The sequence below is a fragment of the Salvia miltiorrhiza genome, chromosome 5 (genome assembly GCF_028751815.1).
Source record: "Salvia miltiorrhiza cultivar Shanhuang (shh) chromosome 5, IMPLAD_Smil_shh, whole genome shotgun sequence".
In the NCBI taxonomy this organism is placed as follows: Eukaryota; Viridiplantae; Streptophyta; class Magnoliopsida; order Lamiales; family Lamiaceae; genus Salvia; species Salvia miltiorrhiza.
The window spans coordinates 35,796,709-35,821,422 of record NC_080391.1 but is presented as its reverse complement, the minus strand read 5'-3'; the positions used below and the strand labels follow the sequence as shown (position 1 = coordinate 35,821,422).

The 24,714-nt window shown below is 38.6% G+C and overlaps 3 protein-coding genes across 3 annotated transcripts; 1 reads left to right on the top strand and 2 right to left on the bottom strand.

Annotated features, from left to right (window-relative positions):
- Positions 1 to 2,368: 2,368 nt before the first annotated feature.
- LOC130987019 (beta-glucuronosyltransferase GlcAT14A-like) lies at positions 2,369 to 10,368 on the top strand. The gene is made up of 5 exons (XM_057910579.1): positions 2,369 to 2,645; positions 8,548 to 9,194; positions 9,265 to 9,340; positions 9,428 to 9,543; positions 9,807 to 10,368. The coding sequence occupies exons 2-5, from the start codon at positions 8,627 to 8,629 to the stop codon at positions 10,295 to 10,297; spliced, it is 1,251 nt and encodes a 416-aa protein (XP_057766562.1). The 5' UTR covers positions 2,369 to 2,645; positions 8,548 to 8,626; the 3' UTR covers positions 10,298 to 10,368.
- Positions 10,369 to 17,924: 7,556 nt separating this feature from the next.
- LOC131025857 (uncharacterized) lies at positions 17,925 to 19,685 on the bottom strand. Its single transcript, XM_057955643.1, has one exon. It carries the CDS (start codon positions 19,683 to 19,685, stop codon positions 17,925 to 17,927), a length of 1,761 nt encoding a protein of 586 aa, XP_057811626.1.
- A 2,064-nt stretch (positions 19,686 to 21,749) lies between these two features.
- LOC131025856 (uncharacterized) lies at positions 21,750 to 22,535 on the bottom strand. Its single transcript, XM_057955642.1, has one exon. The coding sequence runs from the start codon at positions 22,533 to 22,535 to the stop codon at positions 21,750 to 21,752; it is 786 nt and encodes a 261-aa protein (XP_057811625.1).
- Positions 22,536 to 24,714: the final 2,179 nt, after the last annotated feature.

Here is a 24,714-nt window from a genome sequence, read left to right as displayed (position 1 = left end):
GTATAATTGGAGAGAAATTTTGGGTAAATGTCGCAATTGGTGTAACAGTAGTGACGTGATAATTTGATATTTGAAAATTAGATAGCATCTCTAATTGTTCTTGTTAAAAAATTATTCAAAAAAATTTATTCATTTGAATTGTCCTAAGTAATTATTAATGAATATATTGACCAGATATCAGAAGAATTTGTACCAGAATGAACACGTTAAATGAATGCTGAAATGACAAAAACTTGTCGATTTAGTTGTTTCCATCAAATACTTATTCTAACCCTTCAATTTATATGGAGTATTTTTAATCTATTCTAAATCCCAATAATCTCAATAGTCAATATATATGATCATACCCAACCAATCAAGTCAAAATTGTTTAATAGTACCATCGAGATCTATTTAATCAATCTTATTTACTACGTCACAAAATCCAAACTTGGTATTAGATCACTGTAATTAATCTTCAAAAAGTAAACGAAAACCCAGCATTTATACTCGATATTATTCACCATATAGTATTTTTCTCTCCCACTCGTCTTATATGCTGCCGAGGCGGAATGCTCTAGGATCTCTAAAAATTATTCACAACAAATAAAAGGTTCGTCTCTTTTTCATTCCTTTTCTTCTTTGTATTTTATGATGTTTACGTATGCATAAACATGTTTTCACTGGTGGAACACTATAAAAAACTCATAAACACCGATTTTTAATAGTTATTATAAGTTGTGTTATCTTAGGGTCTGAAAACATGTGTGTAAGAAAAATATGGCCAAGTGGGAGTTTTGGAGGAATGTAAATTATAAAATATTTTCGACTCCACTTAAATGTATTCGAGTGTTATTAATTTAATAATTTCATGAGTTTGCTCTGAATTGGGTTTCTTCAGAAATCTTCATTATATGAAGAGTCATTAAACTTTGAAATATGCTATTATTGGTGGGTTCTCAATTTGTGTGGCCAATTGTTTACTGAATATCGGCACCAAATTTGTCGGCTCAATTGCATTGAAGGTAAACAGTGAAGGGGCCGGGCAGCCGCCTGCTCTATAAACTCTTAATTATACATAGTTTTTTAAGACTAATCTTCTCTATGGGTTGTGTTTGCATATTCTATTCGTCCTTCAAAAACTTACCTATTCAAGAATAACACAAGTTTTGATTATATGATAGAATGTTTTACGAGTGAAATGAGAATTTCACTTATATTGTAATATTAAAGTGATTTGATGAATTTGGGTTTTGGATCGAATTTTTGCTTAATCCAATTCGAAAATTCAAAATTTTCTTAAAATTCAATCGGATTCAAGCCATATTATTATTATCCAAAATTCTATATTCAAAAATTCGAAAAATTTTGGATAAAATTCGATCCTAATCAAAAAATTTAAAATGTGAAAAAGATTCGAAAATCAAAAATAAAAAATTTGAAATATCCGAAATACATATCAACCTATCCAATTAAATAATTACGATAAAATTAAGGTCATAACCATTAATTATAATCGATCAAGATGAGAGTGTAAGGTTATAATTTAGAAAAAATTATCTATTTAAAATTAATATATATATATATATATATATATATATATATGTAATGTTAATTATAATATTATTTATATTATAAAATAAAAAGACATCGAATTAACTAGGAAAATTTCCGTCGTTAATTGAGTTTGTCACGAAAGGATTACTTTTGGAACGGATCCGTCGTTAATCCATCGTTAACTTATAATTAACAATGAAAAATAGTATTTTAACTATGGAAAATTTCATCGTGAATTGCGGTATTTTTTTGTAGTATGATACAAGAGGTTCCGCAACGGAGGTCGATGTTTTTGTATAGAGGATGGGATTTTTGGATAGTGACATTGAGAGGGATAGAGGCATAGGGTGGGTAGCACTACGTATGTATATCAAAAGTGTTACCTAGCTAGGTATGACTATTATTATATTACTATTACTATCATTCTGTTTTAATTCATTGTTCTATTAAAGTAAAATATTACAACAAAGCTTAAATAATAAGATTGTCGGATTGCTAAATAATTTGTTTTAAAATAGTATAATTGGAGAGAAATTTTGGGTAAATGTCGCAATTGGTGTAACAGTAGTGACGTGATAATTTGATATTTGAAAATTAGATAGCATCTCTAATTGTTCTTGTTAAAAAATTATTCAAAAAAATTTATTCATTTGAATTGTCCTAAGTAATTATTAATGAATATATTGACCAGATATCAGAAGAATTTGTACCAGAATGAACACGTTAAATGAATGCTGAAATGACAAAAACTTGTCGATTTAGTTGTTTCCATCAAATACTTATTCTAACCCTTCAATTTATATGGAGTATTTTTAATCTATTCTAAATCCCAATAATCTCAATAGTCAATATATATGATCATACCCAACCAATCAAGTCAAAATTGTTTAATAGTACCATCGAGATCTATTTAATCAATCTTATTTACTACGTCACAAAATCCAAACTTGGTATTAGATCACTGTAATTAATCTTCAAAAAGTAAACGAAAACCCAGCATTTATACTCGATATTATTCACCATATAGTATTTTTCTCTCCCACTCGTCTTATATGCTGCCGAGGCGGAATGCTCTAGGATCTCTAAAAATTATTCACAACAAATAAAAGGTTCGTCTCTTTTTCATTCCTTTTCTTCTTTGTATTTTATGATGTTTACGTATGCATAAACATGTTTTCACTGGTGGAACACTATAAAAAACTCATAAACACCGATTTTTAATAGTTATTATAAGTTGTGTTATCTTAGGGTCTGAAAACATGTGTGTAAGAAAAATATGGCCAAGTGGGAGTTTTGGAGGAATGTAAATTATAAAATATTTTCGACTCCACTTAAATGTATTCGAGTGTTATTAATTTAATAATTTCATGAGTTTGCTCTGAATTGGGTTTCTTCAGAAATCTTCATTATATGAAGAGTCATTAAACTTTGAAATATGCTATTATTGGTGGGTTCTCAATTTGTGTGGCCAATTGTTTACTGAATATCGGCACCAAATTTGTCGGCTCAATTGCATTGAAGGTAAACAGTGAAGGGGCCGGGCAGCCGCCAGCTCTATAAACTCTTAATTATACATAGTTTTTTAAGACTAATCTTCTCTATGGGTTGTGTTTGCATATATAATATTCTATTCGTCCTTCAAAAACTTACCTATTCAAGAATAACACAAGTTTTGATTATATGATAGAATGTTTTACGAGTGAAATGAGAATTTCACTTATATTGTAATATTAAAGTGATTTGATGAATTTGGGTTTTGGATCGAATTTTTGCTTAATCCAATTCGAAAATTCAAAATTTTCTTAAAATTCAATCGGATTCAAGCCATATTATTATTATCCAAAATTCTATATTCAAAAATTCGAAAAATTTTGGATAAAATTCGATCCTAATCAAAAAATTTAAAATGTGAAAAAGATTCGAAAATCAAAAATAAAAAATTTGAAATATCCGAAATACATATCAACCTATCCAATTAAATAATTACGATAAAATTAAGGTCATAACCATTAATTATAATCGATCAAGATGAGAGTGTAAGAAGATGAGAGTGTAAGGTTATAATTTAGAAAAAATTATCTATTTAAAATTAATATATATATATATATATGTGTGTGTGTGTGTGTGTGTGTGTAATGTTAATTATAATATTATTTATATTATAAAATATAATTCAAATTTCAGATTTTTTTGAATTTTAAAAGTATCAATTCGATATTATTCGAAAATCTAAAAAATTCGAACCAAAATTTACATTTTGGTTTGGTTCGAATCGGATATTCGAATTTCGAGTATTTTGCTCACTTTATGATTGAATTTGAGGGTGGGTCCAATGACTGATTTTGTAAATAATGAATATATAATATTAAGAATTAAAATTAAGGGTGGGTGAAGGTAATCTTACTAGAAATAAAATTGGGTAAATTTTTTAGGAACGAATCAAAATGATAAAATTGATAAGATTTTGAGAAATAGAAAGAGTAAAATAATAATTATTTCAAAAGTGATATATAAACTGCGATTTTATAAAAAGAAAAACCTCAAAAACCCTTGAAAGCACAAGAAAGCTGACTAAGGGCCGAGCCTCGTTAAAACCTTTTCTCGAAAAACCCCAAAGGGAAAAACCGAGAAGAGGAAAAAGAGTACCTGTCTAGCAAACGAAAACCAAAGAAGGGGAAGAGAGCGGAAGGGAAGGTTTACGGAACTCCGGCCTAACCATCGTCCCCAAACAATCCCGGCTCTCCACCAACGCAAACAACAAGGCAAGAGGCCGGTAAGACGCCGTCGCCAAAAGCCCAACCAACAAAAAACACAAAACACACGGCCGGTTAGACGCCGTCGCCGTGAGAACAAAATTAAACACAAAGAGAACGAAGAAAAAAGGAGAGCACTCCGGCCGGTTAAATGCTGTCGCCGTGGCTCTCCAAAAACCCCGACACAACCCGCAAGCAAGGAGCCATCCGGCCGGTTATACGCCGTCGCCGGAGCTCCGCCCAAACCCAAGATCCACCTGAAAGACAACCTGACCCCCAGGTGCTCGACGAAAAACCGCAGCAACTCCAAACCATCTGACACCAACCAGCGCAGCCCCGACAAAGGAGAACTATCCGGCCGGTTATACGCCGTCGCCGTAGTTCTCCAGAAGCCAACAGCAAGGAAACCTTCCCGTTGAAACGTACGCTGGAGCTCCCCCCAAAACCGAAAACCGCCAGAAAAACCCACCTGACCACCAGGTGTTCGACGCAAGGTCAGAACAACCGCAGCAACTCCGAACCCTCCGCCACCAGCAAGCCCAGACTCCACGCTGTTCACCCAGCATACCCAGCCACCCTGACACCGTCCCCACCGACTAAACACGACGCCAGTGACTGTGCGTAGCCATGTCCATCGTCACAGCTTCTTGAATATCACCAATAACCCCAGGCCACCACCCTTCCGTTCGGGACGAATGCGCCATAAGATCAGCAGCCGCGTTCCCCTCCTGGTAAATATGTGAAGTCCGTAGCTCCATCTCCGTGAGACGCTTGAGCGTCGCTTTCCAGCTCACCATAAATCTCCAAGGTACATCCAAAGAGCGACGCGTGAGAAGTTCCACCACATAAGTGGAGTCAGCCTCCACCCACAGGCGATTCCAACCGCGACAGCGAGCAATGGCAATTGCCGTGATCACCGCCAACAGCTCGGCTTCCAGAGCAAAACCCGAACCTCCCTTAATGTGAAAACATCCGCAAACCGTGGCCGTATGGTCGCGAAAAACACCTCCAGCAGCGATTAATCCCGGCGCCCCCGTCGCCGACCCATCGGTGTTAACCTTCATCCAATTAATATCCGGAGGCCACCAATGCACCGCGATGTAATCCGGGGGTGGAGCACATCTGGATTTGACCCCAACCGCTCGAATAGTGAGATAATCCGTCCAATCATTTGACATGCAACCAAGATTCGAAACCCCATTAGTTTCTTTGAAGAAAGTTTTGAGCGTCGCTAAAACCCCAATCCTTGAGAAAGCCTTGTCATCAAAGGTAGCATTGTTACGACTTTGCCAAATAATCCAAAGAAGACTTATAATGCCCACCTTCCAAAGACGATGAAGCAGCGAACTGAAAGAAACATTCCAAGCCAAGGCAAGGAAACTAGTGATATCAAAACAATTCAACAGCATGGACTGCCCAAACCAACCCAAAAAAACTCCCCAGATCTGCCGAACCTCCCTACATTCCCAAAAAATGTGTGAGATAGTCTCCGCGGCGTTCCAACAAATTGGACAAGCATTGGGAGCCACCAGGCCTTGTCTAATCAAGCAATCCATGGTCGGTAGGCGACCATGAATGATCCGCCAACAAACCAACGATCTTCTCACAGGAATCGCCGCATCCCAAATCCATTTGCCCCAATACACTTTAGGAAACTTATGGCAGCTATTAGCAAAGGCAAGCGCAGAAGTAACATTGCCACTAAGGGAAGGTTTCCAAAACCTAATATCCGGTCCAGAATTCATCGGGAGAATAAGAATATCATAAACAATCTCAGGAAAACTAAGCACAAAATTTTCAGAAAAATGCCAACAATCATCGAAGTAGTAATCTGCCACCGAATGCGTGAGCAGCCCATGAAGGTATGAAGGAACCGAAAGTCGATCGCACAGCCTATAGCCCAACCAATCATCCGTCCAAAATAAAGTATTGACGCCGTCTCCAATCTCCGCAAAAGAACGATTCACCAGACCGTCAACCTCATGTTTCAAGCCAACCCAAACCGAAGAATTAGCCACATGTTTTTTGGCGTGACCAAACTTATCCAGATATCTCGACCTCATCAACCGGTGTGGGAATTCCTCCCCTTAATAATATAATCAATCTATTATATGGAAGTGTAGTTTTTATAATAGATTTGGGCGCTAAAATTTCTCTCTTCTCCTGTTTTCTTCTTTCTATTTTAAGTATTTTCTAAATATCATTATATTTGATTCATAAGAAATACTACTATCCAATATGCATCTTAAATTAAAGTTTAAGATAAGATCTTTAATTTGATGTAAAAATGACAATAAATAAATTTGAAAGGAATAAGTTATAAATGTTTAAAGGTTGAAATTAATAAAAAAACAAAAATTCTTTCATGTTCTATAATTTCTCTCTCCTCGCATCGAGTTCTTTTTCTTTGTTTTCTTTTTTATTTTGATTTTATTTCACTTTCAATATTTTTATTTTTTATGCTTTTTTATTTATATAATTTTTTAATTATAATATTTTTTAATGCAATTTAAGTATAGAAAATTATATTGACTCAGTTTAGAACTCTTTAAAATTATATTGAATAATTATATATATATATATATATATATATATATATATTTCAATTAAAAAATGAATATTAGATTGACATTTATATATATTAAAAATAGAGTTTTAAATATTATTTAAATTAAGTAATTGTTTTATCCTGTGGCACCTTAATATATAATTATAGCATATAATGTTATCTACAGTTATAACATAATATAAATATTTATAAATGATAGTATATAAATTTTAAAATTTAAATGCATATTTTTTGCAATATTTAATGTCATGTTTTGCTATAACTATTCTATATCAAGAGCATGAAATTGCAATTGATAAAATATTTTAATTTATGATCATGATTGAAATGGTGGTATTAATACTACTATAAATGTTATATATAAGAAAGTATTGTATTTGTTTTTCCTTAGTTTTTCGGTTGTTAACGATATAGGTGTTTTCGTCTATTAAAGTAAGTCCCAAATGATTTTTGGCCAAAAAATATATCATTTACTTATATTGCTTTTTTGGCCGGCAATGCAATTTTGACTGAGGTTATTGAATTGAACGTAATATTAGTCCCTCAAGGATAGTGCTTAAAGAGGTGTCTTAATGTTAGGCGAATGATTCCATAACTGAACCCGTTTTTATTTTTCACAAAAGAAACTAAAATTAATTTAACCATTTAGTCAATTTTCATGATTTTGTGAAGATTTTACGAGCAATTTTAAATTTTTTAATGAATAATGAGAATCAATCACCACAATCGGGATGTTCACAAATTTGTTCCAATAGTTTCACCGGCAATCCTTTATCACAACTTTAGTGTACCACAATTAATTATTTATTTTCAATTTCAATATATTGTAATTTAATTTAATTTTATAATTATTAATTAAAATTTCTTAATTCAATTAGAATTTATAATTATTCTTTACATTTAAGTAGCATTTGCACTCGTGCAACGCACGAAAAATATTTTTATATTTTATTATATATAAAATTGATTATCATTTGATTATTATATAAAAATTCTAAATATAATAAAAAATACTATAATTTAAGATAAACATATTTTAGTTTAATATAAAAATAATAAATAATAATTCATATTAATAAAAAAATGATATTGTGTAAAAAGAAAACAATATAAGTTAAAAGATAATTGAAAAAAATAGATTTATTCAAAAAAAAGAGGAGAGATGAGAGAAAATTTTCTGAAGTTTTAATCTTTAAATAAATATAATTTTATATTTTAAATCCAATATTTACATAACATATATCAAATTAAAGCTCTTGTCATGATCTTTAATTTGATATGCATATCAAATATTTTATAATTAGTCTAATTTTACAATTTTAAAAAAGAAATAAAATAGAAAAATAAGAAGTTAAAGAAAAAGAAGAAAAAAAAGATGTATAGCTTATAAATTAATTTTCAATTTTATCATAACTACAAAATTGTCATCCAATTTTGAAATTGATTTCAAATTGGAAACTCCTTTTTTAATATAGTATAGATGTATTTGTTTAACGAAAAAAAAGTTATATAATAAAAAATTATTAAAAATAGTAAAATTAATAGTGATACAAATGATGGAACACAAAGTTGGAATTGAGGATCCCATCCGAGTTACGAGTGGAAAAAAAAAAAAAAGAATTTTAGCCAAGATCCTTGATTGAAGTCAAAAACAAACATGATGTTGATCCCTTTTTCTGAATCCTGCAGTCGATATTGCAGCAGGGGTCAGCACTTGGGTGGCTATTTTAGTAGTTGAACAACGTAACAAAGTGATGAATTGAAGGGGATGAAAGGCATGGGATTCTTAAACGCAGAGAAGAAGAAATGGATGTTCCCTCTTTTCCTCACTTCATTAGTGGCCATCTTCGTTGCGGCCACCTTGCTCAACTTGAGGCTCGTCTCCTATATCAACACAGTCAATTCAATCCTAACACTTTTCCAACCTCGCACCATGGCCGATCCATTCACCTCTTGTTCTACGACCAATGCGACTCCTCCTCCTCCTCCCATGCCGAGATTCGCGTATCTCATCTCTGGATCCAAAGGCGATCTGTACAAACTCTGGAGGACTCTTCATGCTTTGTACCACCCTATGAACTATTACGTGGTGCATTTGGATCTCGAGTCGCCTGCACAAGAGAGACAGGAGCTGGCATCCCTTGTGAGAATGCATCCTGTTTTTCAAGAGGTTGGGAATGTGTATATGCATGACAAGGCTAATATGGTGACCTACAGAGGCCCTACCATGGTGGCTAATACCTTGCACGCCTGCGCTATTCTTCTCAGGAGATACAAAGATTGGGACTGGTTTATTAATCTTAGTGCCTCCGATTATCCTCTGCTCACTCAAGATGGTAATAATTCCCTTTATTATCTCCTATAACTAGCTACTTCATTATCCTCTCATTTTTGTCGTTGTTACAGATCTCATCCACACTTTCTCAACTTTAAAAAGAGATGTCAATTTCCTTCACCATACGAGCAATCTTGGATGGAAAAAGTAAGTTGTGAGTAGTAAATATTCCTTGCTTGAGGTTGAAGGTCGGCTGCTAATGCTTTAGGTGTATGTATATCTGTAATAATGTAGGTATCTTAGAGCAATGCCTTTATATATAGATCCGGGACTCTATGAGAAAGACAAGTCCGATATATTCCGGGTCTGGCCTAAGAGAAGCTTACCAACAGCCTTCAAACAATTTGAAGGTTAGTATATTAATTATATACTCCTTCCGTCCCACTCTAATAAACTCGTTTTTCTTTTTGGGACGTCCTACTAGAATAGGCTCATTTTCTATTTTGAGTAAAAAAAGTGTACTTAATTGGTGTGGACCACACCAGTTTACTACTAAAACATAAGTTTCTTAATCTCCGTGAAAGAAGTGAGCCTATTAGAGTGGGAGGGAGGGAGTATATGCTAATTAATTTCAAATGGAATTCATTGAATGTTGATATATGGAATGGTGCAGGTTCAGCTTGGATGATTTTGTCGCGTGATTTCGTGGAGTACTGTGTGTGGGGTTGGGACAACCTCCCGAGAACCCTTCTCATGTATTACACCAACTACGTGTCTTCGCCTGAGGGCTATTTCCAGACTGTGATATGCAACACTCGCCAATTCGCGCATACGGTTTTAAACAGCGATTTGCACTTCATACCGTGGGATAATCCGCCGAGGCAGCATCCTCGTACAGTCTCCCTTGCCGATGCAACAAGGATGATCCGAAGCGGCGCCGCCTTTGCTCGGAAGTTCAGTGGGAAGTCCCCTGTATTGGACAAGATTGACAAGGAGTTACTGGGGAAGAATGGGAGCTTCACTCCGGGTGGTTGGTGTGCGGGCAAACCTCTATGCTCCGAGGTTGGGAATCCTAGGATGCTCACACCAGGTCCTGGCGCCGACAGACTGCGCGGCCTTATTGATCGTCTTATGTTGCCAACCAAACGCCCCTCCTGCACCTGACTCTCTCTATTTAATTTTCTATCTACTCACTTTTGTTGTATACTATTTTATCACAATCTTATTAGTCGTCACAGTCGATGGATATTGGAATCATCCAACTACAACAGTATCATCACATTCAAAACAAATAAAAATTGATGGAAAAGATCATTTGTGTTTAAAATTGATGAAAAATATAATTTGAATTTTTAAAAAATATAAAAATATATTGACCTTTAATCTTCACTTTGTGGCTCAAAACAAAATTTCCAACGATAATTTTTTAATATAAATTATTGGTTTCAAGTAAGTATGTACTAATGTATAAGACAGAGAGAAATACACTTGTTGTAACTTTCCTTTCACCACAAGACTTTGGGATCAAAATGGGCCAGCTGGGTTGATTTGGGCCGAAATTGATCGAGATACAAATTAGCTAGCCCAACCTAGCTTCCCTCGGCCCATCAGGTGGTAAGACCAAATCTGTCCAACAATTTTTATTTTTTAAATTTTAATATTTTTTTGTTAATGTTAAAAAATAAATTAAATTAATTAGCATCAAATTAGATCATCAATTCACAAATATAGTTATAAACAAAATAAAAATTTTAAAAGAACTATTGTAGATCAACCACAATGATAAATAAATAAATAAAAATTCGATTATAATTGTTTACTAATTAAATTAGTAATTAAATAGAAAATATAATAAACAATTAAAATATCAAAGGTATTTGGGTTTTTCCCACGGCTAAAAGGTCTTCGGTTCAAGTCCTCTGTGGTGTGATCTTTAAATTTCTTTATTTAATATTGTTAATTTATCAAAAAAGCTTCAAGATAGATATACTCCAAATGTGTAGTGTAGGCAATGGTTTGAGCTCCATCTTGGTGCTCTCTCCAGTGAGGGAACAATCTATATTCAGCTTTCGGCGTGGGGAAATTGTCATGTCATTAAATTCATTTGCAAGTTTGATATATAATAGGTTATCTTCAAAAATTGCAGCTGACTTGATTAATGCACGAATATATAAGTCATCAATAAGCACTAATTTGCAACTAAACATGCACATTCTTGAGTAGCAAAATCTTCTTGAAAAATAGAAAATGAGGAGTTTGAGTATGATATACATCAAAATCCTTTTTGCTGCCTCTATTTTTCCAACAAGATGAGGATTAGCTAGGAACAGCTTATCATCATTCTTTAGTACTCCTCAGCTTAAAGTTTTCATCAAGAGGAGTGACCAACTTTGGCGTTTGTTTAATCCAAAACCGAACAGCTAGCGTCTTAGCATAGACAATTAAAAATTCCATTCTTCTGACTCATCGCTTCTATGTCAAATTTCATAATCACAAGCTCGTCTTTGAGTTTTTCAACTTCCTTTTCATCGTTTTATGTTATCATCATATCATTCACGTACATATGTGCAAGCTTTCCCTTAATTAACAAACAAAACTAGAATCTTAGTTTGATGTAATATAGGTACAAAAATCAAGTATTGGAAAATTTTCCATACCAAGCTCATGGAGTTTGGTTGAGCGCTAGTAGAACCTGCCTAATTAAGTCTAATAGTTGTTTAACGAATTATACAAGACAGGTATCTCGATCGATTATCTTGATGGGGTTTTGGAATCTAATCAGAACTGACATTGTTAAACATATCGCAACACCCATCTAACATAACTAATTTATCAATCTTTAGCGAATATGACATGCTGAACATCTAACAGGCAAGAACTCCAACTGCAAATAAATAATTTATCCCAAATTTTTTCCCGAAAATTTTAAAGTTACCAAAACCTCTTTTTTGCTAGCTCTCTTTCACCAATATGAAAATATTGAATTGGGATTGTGGAGCCAATCTAGGATTTGATTTGGTGGTCAATAAATAAAGTGTTGAGGAAATGAGATTGATTTGGTGGTCAATGAAAGCAACATATATAAACTGAAAAGCGTAATGAGAATGAGGCGAAGCTAGGAATAAAGCGGAAGACAACGAGAGTTGGATTCATAAATAGCGGGTGTGGTCCCAAAGGAAGAGACCTACATTTCACAGCTCTTCAAGCATACCAACATTTTTCTCTATTTAAATGAATCACTTGTCGCGGATGTTTCGTCATTAGATTAAAAAAATATTGTATTTGATGGGTGTGAGGCTTGGGACAAATTTTAATTACAATATACAACTTTCAAATTGTGGCGATGCCATGCGACACTAAACCTTTTAATTTGTTGCAATCAGGATTAAAGCAACTGATTCATTACATTTTCGTTTTCAAATAAATCTTTCGTTCAATGTTTGAACTCTTAATTCGAACAATCAAATATTGGACTTTGACGAGTTTGAAATACGAATATTTTGGTATATGGCTTGACGTCAATACTTTTTAATCATGGAGAATTTTGTCTGAGCACCAACATATTCACAACGACAATTAATCAATGTTTTGTGAAATCTATCGCCATAAGAAAATATTGAAGCCATATGGAAAAATATTCATCTTTCAAACTAGTTAAAGTTTAATATTTGATTTCATGGAATAAAGTACCAAGTGTAGTATATTGAGGCGCCACTTACTAGTTTAATATACTCCCTTCATCTCAATTTTATAAGCCACATGATCTGCATGTCAATTATTAAACTGCGATTTTATTAAGAAAAAGAAAAAGAAAAAACCTAAAAAAACCCTTGAAAGCACAGGAAAAGCAGACTAAGGGCCGAGCCTCATTAAAACCTTTCCACGGAAAACCCAATGGAAAAAACCGTGAAAAGGAAAAAGAGTACCCGTCTACAGAGAAAACGAAAAAAAGGAAGAGAGCGGAATGGAAAGTTTCCGGAACTCCGGCCTAACCATCGTCCCCAAACTATCCCGGCTCTCCCCCCAACAAAGAGACAGAAACAAGGGCAAAAAGGCCGGTGAGACGCCGTCGCCAAAAAGCCCAAAGACCAAAAAACCAAGTGACACGGCCGGTTAGACGCCGTCGCCGTAGTCACAACACAAGCCAAAAAGAGAGTTACGCGGCCGGTGAGACGCCGTCGCCGATAGCTCTCAACCAAGAAAGAAAAAAGTCCACCAACAGGGGTCACACGGCCGGTAATACGCCGTCGCCGATAGACTCCATCGAGCGGACCCAAGAGTCTGAAAGTTTCGGCCGGAGAAACGCCGTCGCCAAAAACTAACAAACTACGAAAAACCAAACCAGAGCAAGGAACTGAGCTCTCCGAAACCGAGCTCAAAAAGAAAAGCCGCAGCAGCATAGGCGAGCGTAGGCTCACCACCACTAAACTCCGCAGAAGCAGCAGCCTTTGAAACTGTGAGCAGACGCCAAGTGCTCGACGAAAGGTCCCTCCACCATCGCCGAACACCCACCTCTCGAAGAACAGCCCGACGCAGAGCACCAACTGCTCGACGGAAAGCCATAGACCCCAACCAAAAACAGGGCACCAACTGTTCGACCAAAAGCCAGAAAGCGAGTCGAGCAGCAGCTCAACTCCATCCCCTTGCCGAACCAATCACCTTTTAATTCGAACATGACTATGAGTGGCCATGTCCAAGATGGCCGCTTGTTTAATTTCGTTCAACGCAAAAGGCCACCACCCCTCCACGCGGTCCGGATTCGCCATTAAGTCAGCGACACAATTACCTTCGTGAAAGATGTGCGAAACTTGGAGACGGAAATCCGAAAGAAGAAACAAAGTTCTCTTCCAAGCCGCCAAAAACCTCCACGGAACCTCCACGGAGCGCGAACTCAAGAGACAAACAATATAAGCCGAATCTGATTCAATCCAAAGCCAAAGCCAGCCTCTGTGGTGTGCGATATTCACAGCATAAATTACCGCTAAGAGTTCCGCTTCAAACGCGAACCCGATCCCACCTTTGAAGTGGAAGCACCCACGTACCCATCCTCGGCAATCCCGAAAGACCCCGCCTGCGGCAATGCTGCCCGGAGTTCCTAAAGCCGAACCATCAGTATTGGCCTTAATCCAAGGACCAGCAGGAGGCCACCAGTGTACCTCAATCATTTCCGGAGGGGGAGCCGCACGCGAACTCACGCCAATACGTCTCAAAATAATATAGTCTGCCCACGAATTATTCGAAGTGCCTAATTTAGTGAAATTCATCTCCATCTCTTTGAAAGCCACCTTAACAAAATTAGTAATGCTTCGATGCTGGTAACTCTGATCATTGAAAATCACTTGATTCCGGGAATCCCAAATTTTCCAAAGGAGATTGATAATTCCTGCTTTCCAAAAGGAAGCCACTTGAGTGCTGAAGGTAGAGGTCCAAGCAGCTACCATAGCACTATGAATATCCGAACAATGCAAAAGCTCTTCCTTGTTAAACCAACTTAACAACTCCTGCCAAGCCAAATTCGCCGCCGAACAGTTCCAAAACAAATGATCTATGGATTCCTCCGCCGAACAGCAAATAGCGCACCTATTAGGCCCCACCAGAGTGCCATTACGAATAAGACAATCTTGCGTGGGCAATCTTTTGTGAATAACTCTCCAAGCAATCAAAGAACGACGGTCAGGGATAAAACGTTCCCAAATCCACGATCCCCAACAGACTTTGGGGTGACTACTGGAATTTGCAGCGTATGCCGAGGCTGCAGTGACCTTACCAGAGATGGACGATTTCCAAAACCTAGAATCGTGTCCTTCCCCAATCGGCAGAAGCAAAATATCAATCACAATATCAGGGAAAGTCAAAACGAAATCCGCAGTGAAATGCCACACACCATCGTAGAAGTAATCCTCAACAGCTTGATTCAGGAAATCATGCATAAACAAGGGAATATGAAGTTTATCGATCAACTTATATCCGAGCCAGTCATCCTTCCAGAAGTAAGTATTGGATCCCATCCCAATATAAGAGTAAGAATTATCAACCAGTTGATTGACATGCCTCTTCATACCATTCCAAATCGGGGACGCAGCCAGATCCAACTTCGCGTACCCAAAACGATTGAGATAACGAGTGCGAAGAATAGATGAGGCAAAATCAAGACCCTGCACCATCTTCCACGCCATCTTCATCAGGAAACTATTGTTCATTAGGGAAAACGAGCGAATACCCAAACCTCCTTCCGCTCTCGGCGCACACACCCGAGACCAGCTCACAGTACAGGACGGCCTCTTATCAACGTTCCCAGTCCAGATGAAGTTTTTACACTTCCTGTCCAGACTATAAATAAGAGATTTCGGCCAACGAAAAATCATCATAGAATGCGTCACCGAACTTTGAATCACCGAACGAACAAGGCAAATACGCCCAGCCATGGATAAATGCATCCCTTTCCAGCGAGAAAATTTTGTAACAATTCTATCATGTATGCTCAGGAAATACGAAGCTCTAGTTCTGCCAGTGAAAAGAGGCACCCCAAGATAACTGACCGGGAGAGTACCAATAGCAAACCCTAACGCACTCAAGATCCTATTCCTTGTGGCGTGCGCCACTTTAGAGGAAAAGAAAATTTGCGACTTCTCGGGATTGCAAATCTGCCCAGACAACTCAGCATAAAGATCCAAAATCTGCTTAATCTTCCTGGCATTTTTCTCAGAAGCTTTACAGAAAAGCAAGATATCATCCGCGTATAATAAGTGTGTGGGAAAGTTGGAGCCGCGACTATAGCCCATAGGAATTAAATGTCCAGAATAAACACAATTCAAAAACAAATGACTGAGCACATCTTCCGCTATACCAAAAAGAATAGGCGAGAGAGGGTCTCCCTGACGCACCCCTCTTGAACACTCAAAGTAGCCACTGAGCTGCCCATTGTAGAGAATGGAGATACGCGCAGAAGTAAAAATAACACCAATCCATCTGATGAACGTCTCATGAAACCCCTTAACACGAAGCACCTGTAAAATGAACTCCCAGCACATCGTATCAAAAGCTTTTCTAATATCAATCTTGCAAGCAAAGTTAGATTTGCGGCCCGTACGGTTCATACAACTAAAACCTTCCGAACCCAAAGCAATGCAGTCATGGATGTTACGGCCATTGATGAAACCAAATTGATTCTGGGAGACGCAAGCACCAGCTACCACACTTAATCTAGTAGCCATGATCTTCGAGATAATTTTAAAGAAAAAGTTGGACAGAATAATAGGGCGGAGATCAGCCACCGAATCCACCGTTTCCTTTTTCGGTATCAAGATAAGCGTGGTAGCATTATAACCAGAAGGCAAATAGGAATTGACAAAGAAAGCACGCACCGCAGCTAAGATGTCTTTCTTGATAATATCCCAACAATTTTGAAAGAACCGTCCCGAAAAACCATCAGGTCCCGGAGCGCTAGCAGCATCCATACCAAAGACCGAAGCCGCTATCTCCTCCTCATCTGGAACACGTGTAAGATAGCTATTCTGCTCCTCAGTGACAGAGCAGTCGATGATAGCTTCAAGCATAGTCCTATCAATCACGCGCGGCCTCTCCTCCTTAAAAAGATTAGAGAAGAAATCAATAATATGATTTTGGATTTCATCCCTATTATACGAAATCCGATCCCCGATCCTGAGATGTTGGATGTACTGATTCGGCTTCCGAAATTTAATAATGCGATGAAAAAAAGCAGAATTACGGTCTCCATCAGTAAGCCAATTCGCCCTGCTTTTCTGCTGCAAAAGACTGTTTTTTCTATCCAGAAGAGCGTTGAGTTGAGCCTGAGCATTAATCTCCTCATCAAAAATCAAATCAGAGTACCCATCATTCGAAATCCTCTGCTGAATCTCGAGCAACTCATCCTGCTTCCCCTTTAACTGAGTGTCAACATTGCCGAAAACATTCTTGTTCCACTGTCGAAGATCTCCCCTGAGCCGCCGAAGTTTGAACATCACATTGTAGATGGGGCAACGAATATCCACCTGACCATTCCACGACGTTGTAACCAAGTTCTGAAAATCCGGATGGAAAACTCACATGTTAAGGAACTTAAAAGTTCGCCTAGTCGGAGGAGAAATTGCACGGCACTGCAAAACAAGAGGCGCATGATCAGACGTCATTCTAGGCAAAGCATGAGTAACAATGTCATCCCACATCTCCGCAAACCCATTGGAAAACAGCGCTCTGTCTAAACGTGATTCCACATGCCTGGGGAAGAACCTGCGACCAGACCAAGTAAAGCGAAGCCCAGACGAGGGAGAATCAATAAATCCCGAAGCCTCAATAAAAGCCTTGAACTCACCGCAAGAAGTTCTGTTGGGCGCGACCAAACTAATGCGCTCATGAGCTCCTGTAACAGCATTAAAGTCCCCAATAAAAATGGTATTCCCATCCACAAAGTTAAGAAGCTCGCACCAAAGCTGACGACGCGTAATATGATCATTGGCGCCATGAACCACAGCAACGCGGAAGCTATGAGCAGACCAAACACAATCCGCAACAACAGTTTGCTCAGAAGAAAAAACGATCGTAACATTCACCGAGGGGTGAGTGAGGAACCAGATATTAGGACGACGGGGAGTCCTACAATTTTGATGCCGGGGTATCATGTTGATCGACCTCCAAAAGCTCTGACGAACTTTGTGAATCCTAGTCTTAGGCTCAATCAAGCCTAAAATAATGGGAGAAAAAGAGGAGCAATGTTCCTTGAGCACCCTCTTTGAATCGTCCGTTAACCCACGGACGTTCCAAACCAGAAGATTCATGGATTAAAAATTTGTGTGGAGTGGCGTTCCTCCAACTCCACTTCATCTGCCCAGCGTTTGTTAACCACATTATCCATACTGCGCATGCATGCCGAGTTGCCATAATCAATGACGTACTCTTTAGGACTATGTCCCGCCTCAACCGATTTACGAAGCCTGTTTTTGATATTTTCTTCTTGTTGCATCAAGGCCAAATTGTGATTGCGTGCCAACTGCTCTTGTTTTCTCGGTCTACCCCTTCCACGCTTGGTGGCTTGCGATCGCAAGGTCTCCTCCGAAATGATTTGCTGAACCAACAGGTCTTGCAAATTCTTAGTATTATCCTTGCTCGCCCTCGCTACAGGATTTTCTTTAGCATGCTCCACAATCTCCTCCAAGTCCTCTTTTCGAGATTCATTATCCAAGGAATGATCCAAAACGACTTCCCCATCCACTTGCTGCGAGGCCACTTTCTTCCCTGTATCCGAAACCATCAAATTTCTATTGCAAAGTTCATCCAACAGATCAGGACTCGACAAATTATTCTTTTCCAAAAGAGCAGGCGTCGGTTCTTGACTATCCAACTCCACGTGCTTCTCAGCATGTGTCTCCCTTGTCTCATTAAGCTCCACAATCTTATTAGCACTTTTATTAAGAGTATTCCCCAAACCCACAGGTGAATGAACTTCCGCCTGTTCCAACTGGTCCAACTGAGGTTGAGTTTCCGAACCCATCCCCTCCTGCTCATTCAGCACCTCGAAGCTGTTATTACAGTTTAACACAGGTCCATCAGGCTTCCCCACATCAATCCACTCTTGTTTCTTTGGTTCATCTTTCTTGCTCCCCGCTTTTGATTGTTGATTCTTTACTCCTCGACGACACTTCTCCACCGTATGTCCAGTGATTTTACATCGAGTACAGAATGTAGGCAAGTATTCATAAGAGAATTCAACAACAAACGATCGATCCCCTCCATCCACCGTAAACGTTTCAGGTAACGGTTGAGCCAAATCAATTTCCACCAAAATTCTGACAAAGTGCGCAACATCATCTGTCATCGAAGTACTATCAATTTTAAGAGGTTGCCCAAGCCAATGTCCTATGCCCGAGATAACTTCGGGATGCCAGAATTCCACCGGGAGATAGTAAATCCTCACCCAAACTTGTGCAAGAGAGGAAGATTCCTTGTAAGGATCGAAATACCGGACCCATTCCCGTAGTCTCAGAGAACCGACAGATAACTCCCATAGCATATGAGCCTTAGCAACCGCTTTATCTTCCTGAGATTGGAATTTAATGGTAAAAAATCCTTTTCCCATTGACATCAATTGCCACGGTGAGGAAATCTTCCAAAGAGATTGTAGTTCAGCCTTTAAGTCGCGAGACTGCCTCGGTTTATCTCCTTTATTTAAAATCAATCGCCCGATCAAAGCATATTTGAACTTATTCAACTGATACTCCTGCAGTTCGCGAGGGACTACCAACTTCCCATGTTCCCCATGTCGAATTGGCCTAAGCGCTTGAAACTTATGCGCTGATATATCCGGGCGTCGTTTGGTATTAGGGCCAGTCACCCTAGCGTATGAAGGACGTTGCTCTTGAGACAATCCCAAGAGTTCTCCCTGTCGTGAGGTCCCAGCAGCCCCACTCGGTTTCTTGCTTGAAAAGTCAGCAACGTGCTTTTCCTTGTGCGCCATCGACGGACGATGGTCGAAGTTAGAGGAGACCACCGGCAGGTTAAGATTGTTACGAACCAGCGTAGTCGGAGACGTCGTCATGGCCGGAAAACGAACGGCGAAAGGATCAAAAATCAAGGTTTAGGGCGGCGCTAGGGTTTGGAGAGGTCGTCATGCTTTTCTCAATAGTCATCAAATTACTCAATGTTAAGAAACTAATAATTTATATAAAATAGAATAAAGAAAATAACTTTTCTGAAAGTATATTTTAAAAAAATAAGAAATAGAACGAAGATATTATTTTTTAAATAAAAAAGAAGGCCACAATGACATTGCTGTAAACAATGAGTTATGTATAAATATTTGTTACGTAGTGATTTATCATTTAAAGAAATAATTTACTGAAATAAGACGTTTAAATAAAAAAAAATATAGCATATTAAATTGTGAACAAGCGAGTACAATAGAATATGTTTGAATTGGACAAAAATGAATAATGTTAAGCGTTTTCTTAGGTGAAATACTTTTCGTGGATAGAAGCAAAACCGTATTCAAAACCATCAATATATATTCTTACAGAGTCTACTTAAGATACGTTCATTATGTTATAAGTAGATTGAGAATCCATTCTACTATTTCAAAAAGGAAAAGGAAAAGGAAAAGGAAAAAAAAAAAAAAAGCCCCCACTCTAGTTGTGCCTGGCCATTGAACGACCGTCGATCTCAACATTTTTTAATAATCTTGCTCTAACGATCGCGATTTGCTTTATGACGACTTAGAACATCATAGTGGTAGAGCTCTTTTGAGGGCTCTAAGAGAATAGTGTACGTAAGAGCCACCCTTCCACATTAATAAGCTTTAAAATGGATTCTAAAATTTCATTTTCATTTCATTCAAATTAACCTCTTCAATTTTAAAATCGAATATTTAATTAAATTTAAATTTTAATATTACATTAATTAAAATAAAATATACTCCCTCCGTCCACCAAAGATATGCCACAATTTCCTTTTTCGTCCGTCCATAAAAAATATGCCACATCCATTTTTAGTAGTAGGGTTCACACCATTCCACTCACATTTTAAGTGCGACCCTTACTCCACTACCAACTTCACTCATATTTTATTAAAACCCGTGCGGAAAGTAAAGTGACATATTTTTTGTGGACGGAGGGAGTAATAATTAAAATAAAATTACAATAATTTAATGGAGGATTTGCAAAAGTAGCCAACTCTTCAAAAGTGTCTACAACTTTTAACCACTTTTTCAATCATCTACAAGTTTTAACCATTTTTATTTTTTAATATATGCTAGTGTACCTCCCGCGCCATGCGCGGTAAATGTAATTTTAAACTCACGCAAAATGTGCATATATATGTTTTATAATATTAATATAAATTAATACAATTAAAATTTGATATCAAATTTATTTTTGGTGATCTAATATTTTAATATAACCAATGTAATTTATATAAAAATGTAACATATGTCTATATATAGATAGTGTATCACTTATATAAGGAGTTCTATTATTAAACTGCGATTTTTATTAAAAAAGGAAAAAGAAAAACCTAAAAAGAACCCTTGAAAGCACAGGAAAAGCAGACTAAGGGCCGAGCCTCATTAAAACCTTTTTGCAGAAAACCCAGAGGGAAAAACCGCAAAAAGGAAAAAGAGTACCCGTCTAAAGGACGAAAGCGAAACAAAGGGGGAAGAGCGGAAGGGAAATTTTCCAGAACTCCGGCCGAACCATCGTCCCCAAACAAACCCGGCTCTTCCCCAAAGAAAACGCAAAGATAAAGCAAACACGAACGCAAACGTAAACAAAACAGGAAGACCACAACAACCCAACAGAGCCACACGGTCGGTAACACCCATCAAAGAAGAGCCCAGCGGCCGGTGGAAGCCGTCACTGTGGACTCCTCTAATGGCGTACGAAGAACACAGCGGCAGCAAGAAACCAGCTGCAACAACCAGAGGCATCACAGCACCGGTGCAGCGAACAGCCGAAGCTCACAATCAGCCGTCAGCTGCGACCAGTAGTAGAAAAGAAAGCATCCACAAGCTCACCACCGAACACCAAAGCCCTCGCAAGGCAAGAACCGAAAACCAATCCAGCCAACTAGCTCCCCAAGACGCCTCCAGAACAGCACACCCTGTGCTAAATTAATTCTTGATGCGAATCGCACTATGCGTCGCCATATCCAAGTTGGTCGCCAACTTTATCTCCTCAATGGCAAAAGGCCACCACCCCTCTTCGCGGTCTTGATTTGCCATGATGTCCGCTGCCCTATTTCCTTCACGGTAAATATGCAACACCTGCAAATTGAAGTCAGAAATTTTCATAATCGCTTGCTTCCAAAGTCCCATGAAACGCCAAGGAACGTCCATGCTTCTCGCCTGGAGAAGCCGAACCACATACTCAGAATCAGCTTCCACCCATAAAGAAAACCAACCTCGATTATGGGCAATCGAGATTGCATGGATCACGGCCAGAAGCTCAGCTTCGAAAGCGAAACCTCGCCCACCCTTAAAGTGAAAATAGCCTCGGACCCAACCCCAGCTGTCTCTAAAAACCCCACCAGCTGCAATACTCCCCGGCGCCCCATGAGCCGAACCATCCGTGTTGACCTTCATCCAACTAACAGCCGGAGGCCACCAATAAACCTCAATCATAGTCGGCGGAGGCTTAGCGCGAGTAGCCACACCAATAGAACGCAAAATGAGATAATCCGACCAGGTATTATTGGAGTTACCCAACTTCTTGAAGTGCCGATCCATCTCTCTAAAACTCACCTTGATAAAACTTCTAATCATAATGATATTAAACTCCAAATCATCAAAAATAACATGATTACGACAATCCCATATTTTCCACAAAATGTTAACAATGCCCGCCTTCCAAAAAGCTTTGATCAACGAACTGCTATCCAAAGACCAGGCGCTAACCATGAAGCTGTGAATATCAACGCAATGCTTTAAATCCTCTTGTTGAAACTAATATAAGAATTCTCCCCAAATAGGTTTAATCATCTCGCAATCCCAAAACAAGTGGTTGATCGACTCTTCCGCTTTCCCACATAGCGCACAACGATTGGGACCCTGAATTCCCCGGCGGATAAGACTATCCACCGTCGGCAGGCGTTGGTGAATAACGCGCCAGCACACAATCGAGCGTCGCTCAGGTATGAAACGTTCCCAAATCCAATTCCCCCACAAAACTTTTGGAAAATCCTGGCTCGTATGAGAGTAAGCCGTATCAGAGGTGACCTCCCCACTGACCGAATTCTTCCAGAAACGCGTGCCTTCATCACCACCGATAGGAAGAAGAAGAATATCAATTACAACATCCAGATAATTGATGATAAAATCCTCAGAAAAGTGCCAGATTCCATCAAAAAAGTAGTCATCCACGGCCTGAGTAAGGAAATCGAACATGTAGCAAGGTATCTTTAACTTGTCAATCAATCTGTAACCAAGCCAATCATCGCACCAAAACATAGTAGCAGCGCCAACCCCAATAAGAGAATAAGAATCATCGACTAACTGAGTCACATGATCACGAACACTGGTCCAAAACGGAGAAGAACCAATGTTATTCTTCGCGTGGCCAAAAGAATTGAGATACCTCGTGTTCAAGGTGGCAGCCATAAGATCTTTGCCTTTCACCAGACGCCAGGCTAATTTCATTAAAAAACTAGCATTCATAGCAGAGAAAAATCGCACCCCTAAACCTCCCTCCACACGAGAGCTGCAAACTCTAGACCATCTGACCGTACAAACCGGTTTCGTGTCAATACTCCCCGACCAAATGAAGTTACGACAGCATCTATCCAAATTGTGTATTAGTGACTTTGGCCAACGATAAATCATCATTGAATGCGTGACAGAGCTCTGAATGACCGAACGAACCAAGCAAATGCGACCTGCCATAGACAGATGAAGTCCCTTCCAACGGGCAAATTTCTGAACAATACGATCATGTATAGCATCAAAATAAGAAGCCCTGATTCTGCCAACAAACAGCGGAACCCCCAAGTAAATAACCGGCAGCTCGCCCAAAGTGAAACCCATGCATCTCGAGATACCATGACGCAGCCCCGGTCGTACTTTTTTAGAGAAAAAAACACGAGATTTTTTCGGACTACAAATCTGTCCAGAGAGATCACCATACAACTCCAGAATCTCTTTGATTTTACGAGCATTCTTCACCGAGGCTTTGCAGAAGACAAGGATATCATCCGCGTAAAGAATGTGAGTGGGGAAGTGAGTAGCTCGACTGTAATCCATAGGGACCAGGTGACCAGACCGCACACAGTTCAAAAACAGGTGACTGAGAACGTCTTCCGCTATACCAAAAATGATCGGTGACAAGGGATCTCCCTGTCGCACCCCTCGAGAACAAGCAAAATACCCGCTAAGCTGTCCATTATAAAGAATGGAAATACGAGCAGAGTTAAAGATGATCGAAATCCACTGAATGAATTTCTCATGAAAGCCATTCACCCTAAGCACCTGCAAAATAAAATTCCAGCTCATCGTATCAAAAGCTTTTCGGATATCAACCTTGCAAGCCATGTTCGAACGGCGCCCGGTTCTGTTCATACAGCTAAATCCCTCCGAGCCCATCACAATACAATCATGAATGGAGCGGCCACTAATGAAACCGAACTGATTCTGAGACACTCCGCGCGAGGCAATAGCTCCCAATCTCGTAGCTAAAATCTTCGAGATGATTTTAAAGAAGAAATTTGAAAGAATGATCGGCCGAAGATCAGCAACAGTGTCCACCGCTTCCTTCTTTGGAATGAGTATCAACGTACTCGCATTACACCCAGCCGGCAAATAATTTTTTAAGAAGAAAGCCCGAATTGCAACAACAACGTCAGCTTTTATGATACTCCAGCAATTCTGAAAGAAAGAACCAGAAAAACCATCCGGCCCAGGAGCACTGTTAGAATCCATCCCAAAAACAGCAGCCGCGATCTCTTCATCATCCGGAATACGAGTGAGAGTATCATTCTGTTCCTCCGTAACCCACTCATCAATAATAGCCTCCAGCATAACTCTGTCCACAATGTGTTGCCCCTCCTCTCTGAAAAGATTCGAGAAAAAATCGATAATGTGGTCC

What these genes read in the sequence shown, in the direction of transcription:
- LOC130987019 (XM_057910579.1), top strand. Translation starts at nt 8,627, where the DNA reads ATGAAAGGCATGGGATTCTTAAACGCAGAGAAGAAGAAATGGATGTTC. An exon ending in TCCTCTGCTCACTCAAGATG is followed by an intron (nt 9,195 to 9,264) that starts GTAATAATTCCC and finishes TCGTTGTTACAG; the next exon opens with ATCTCATCCACACTTTCTCA. An exon ending in AGCCTTCAAACAATTTGAAG is followed by an intron (nt 9,544 to 9,806) that starts GTTAGTATATTA and finishes GGAATGGTGCAG; the next exon opens with GTTCAGCTTGGATGATTTTG.
- LOC131025857 (XM_057955643.1), bottom strand. Translation starts at nt 19,685, where the DNA reads ATGACGACGTCTCCGACTACGCTGGTTCGTAACAATCTTAACCTGCCG.
- LOC131025856 (XM_057955642.1), bottom strand. Translation starts at nt 22,535, where the DNA reads ATGGTTAGCGCCTGGTCTTTGGATAGCAGTTCGTTGATCAAAGCTTTT.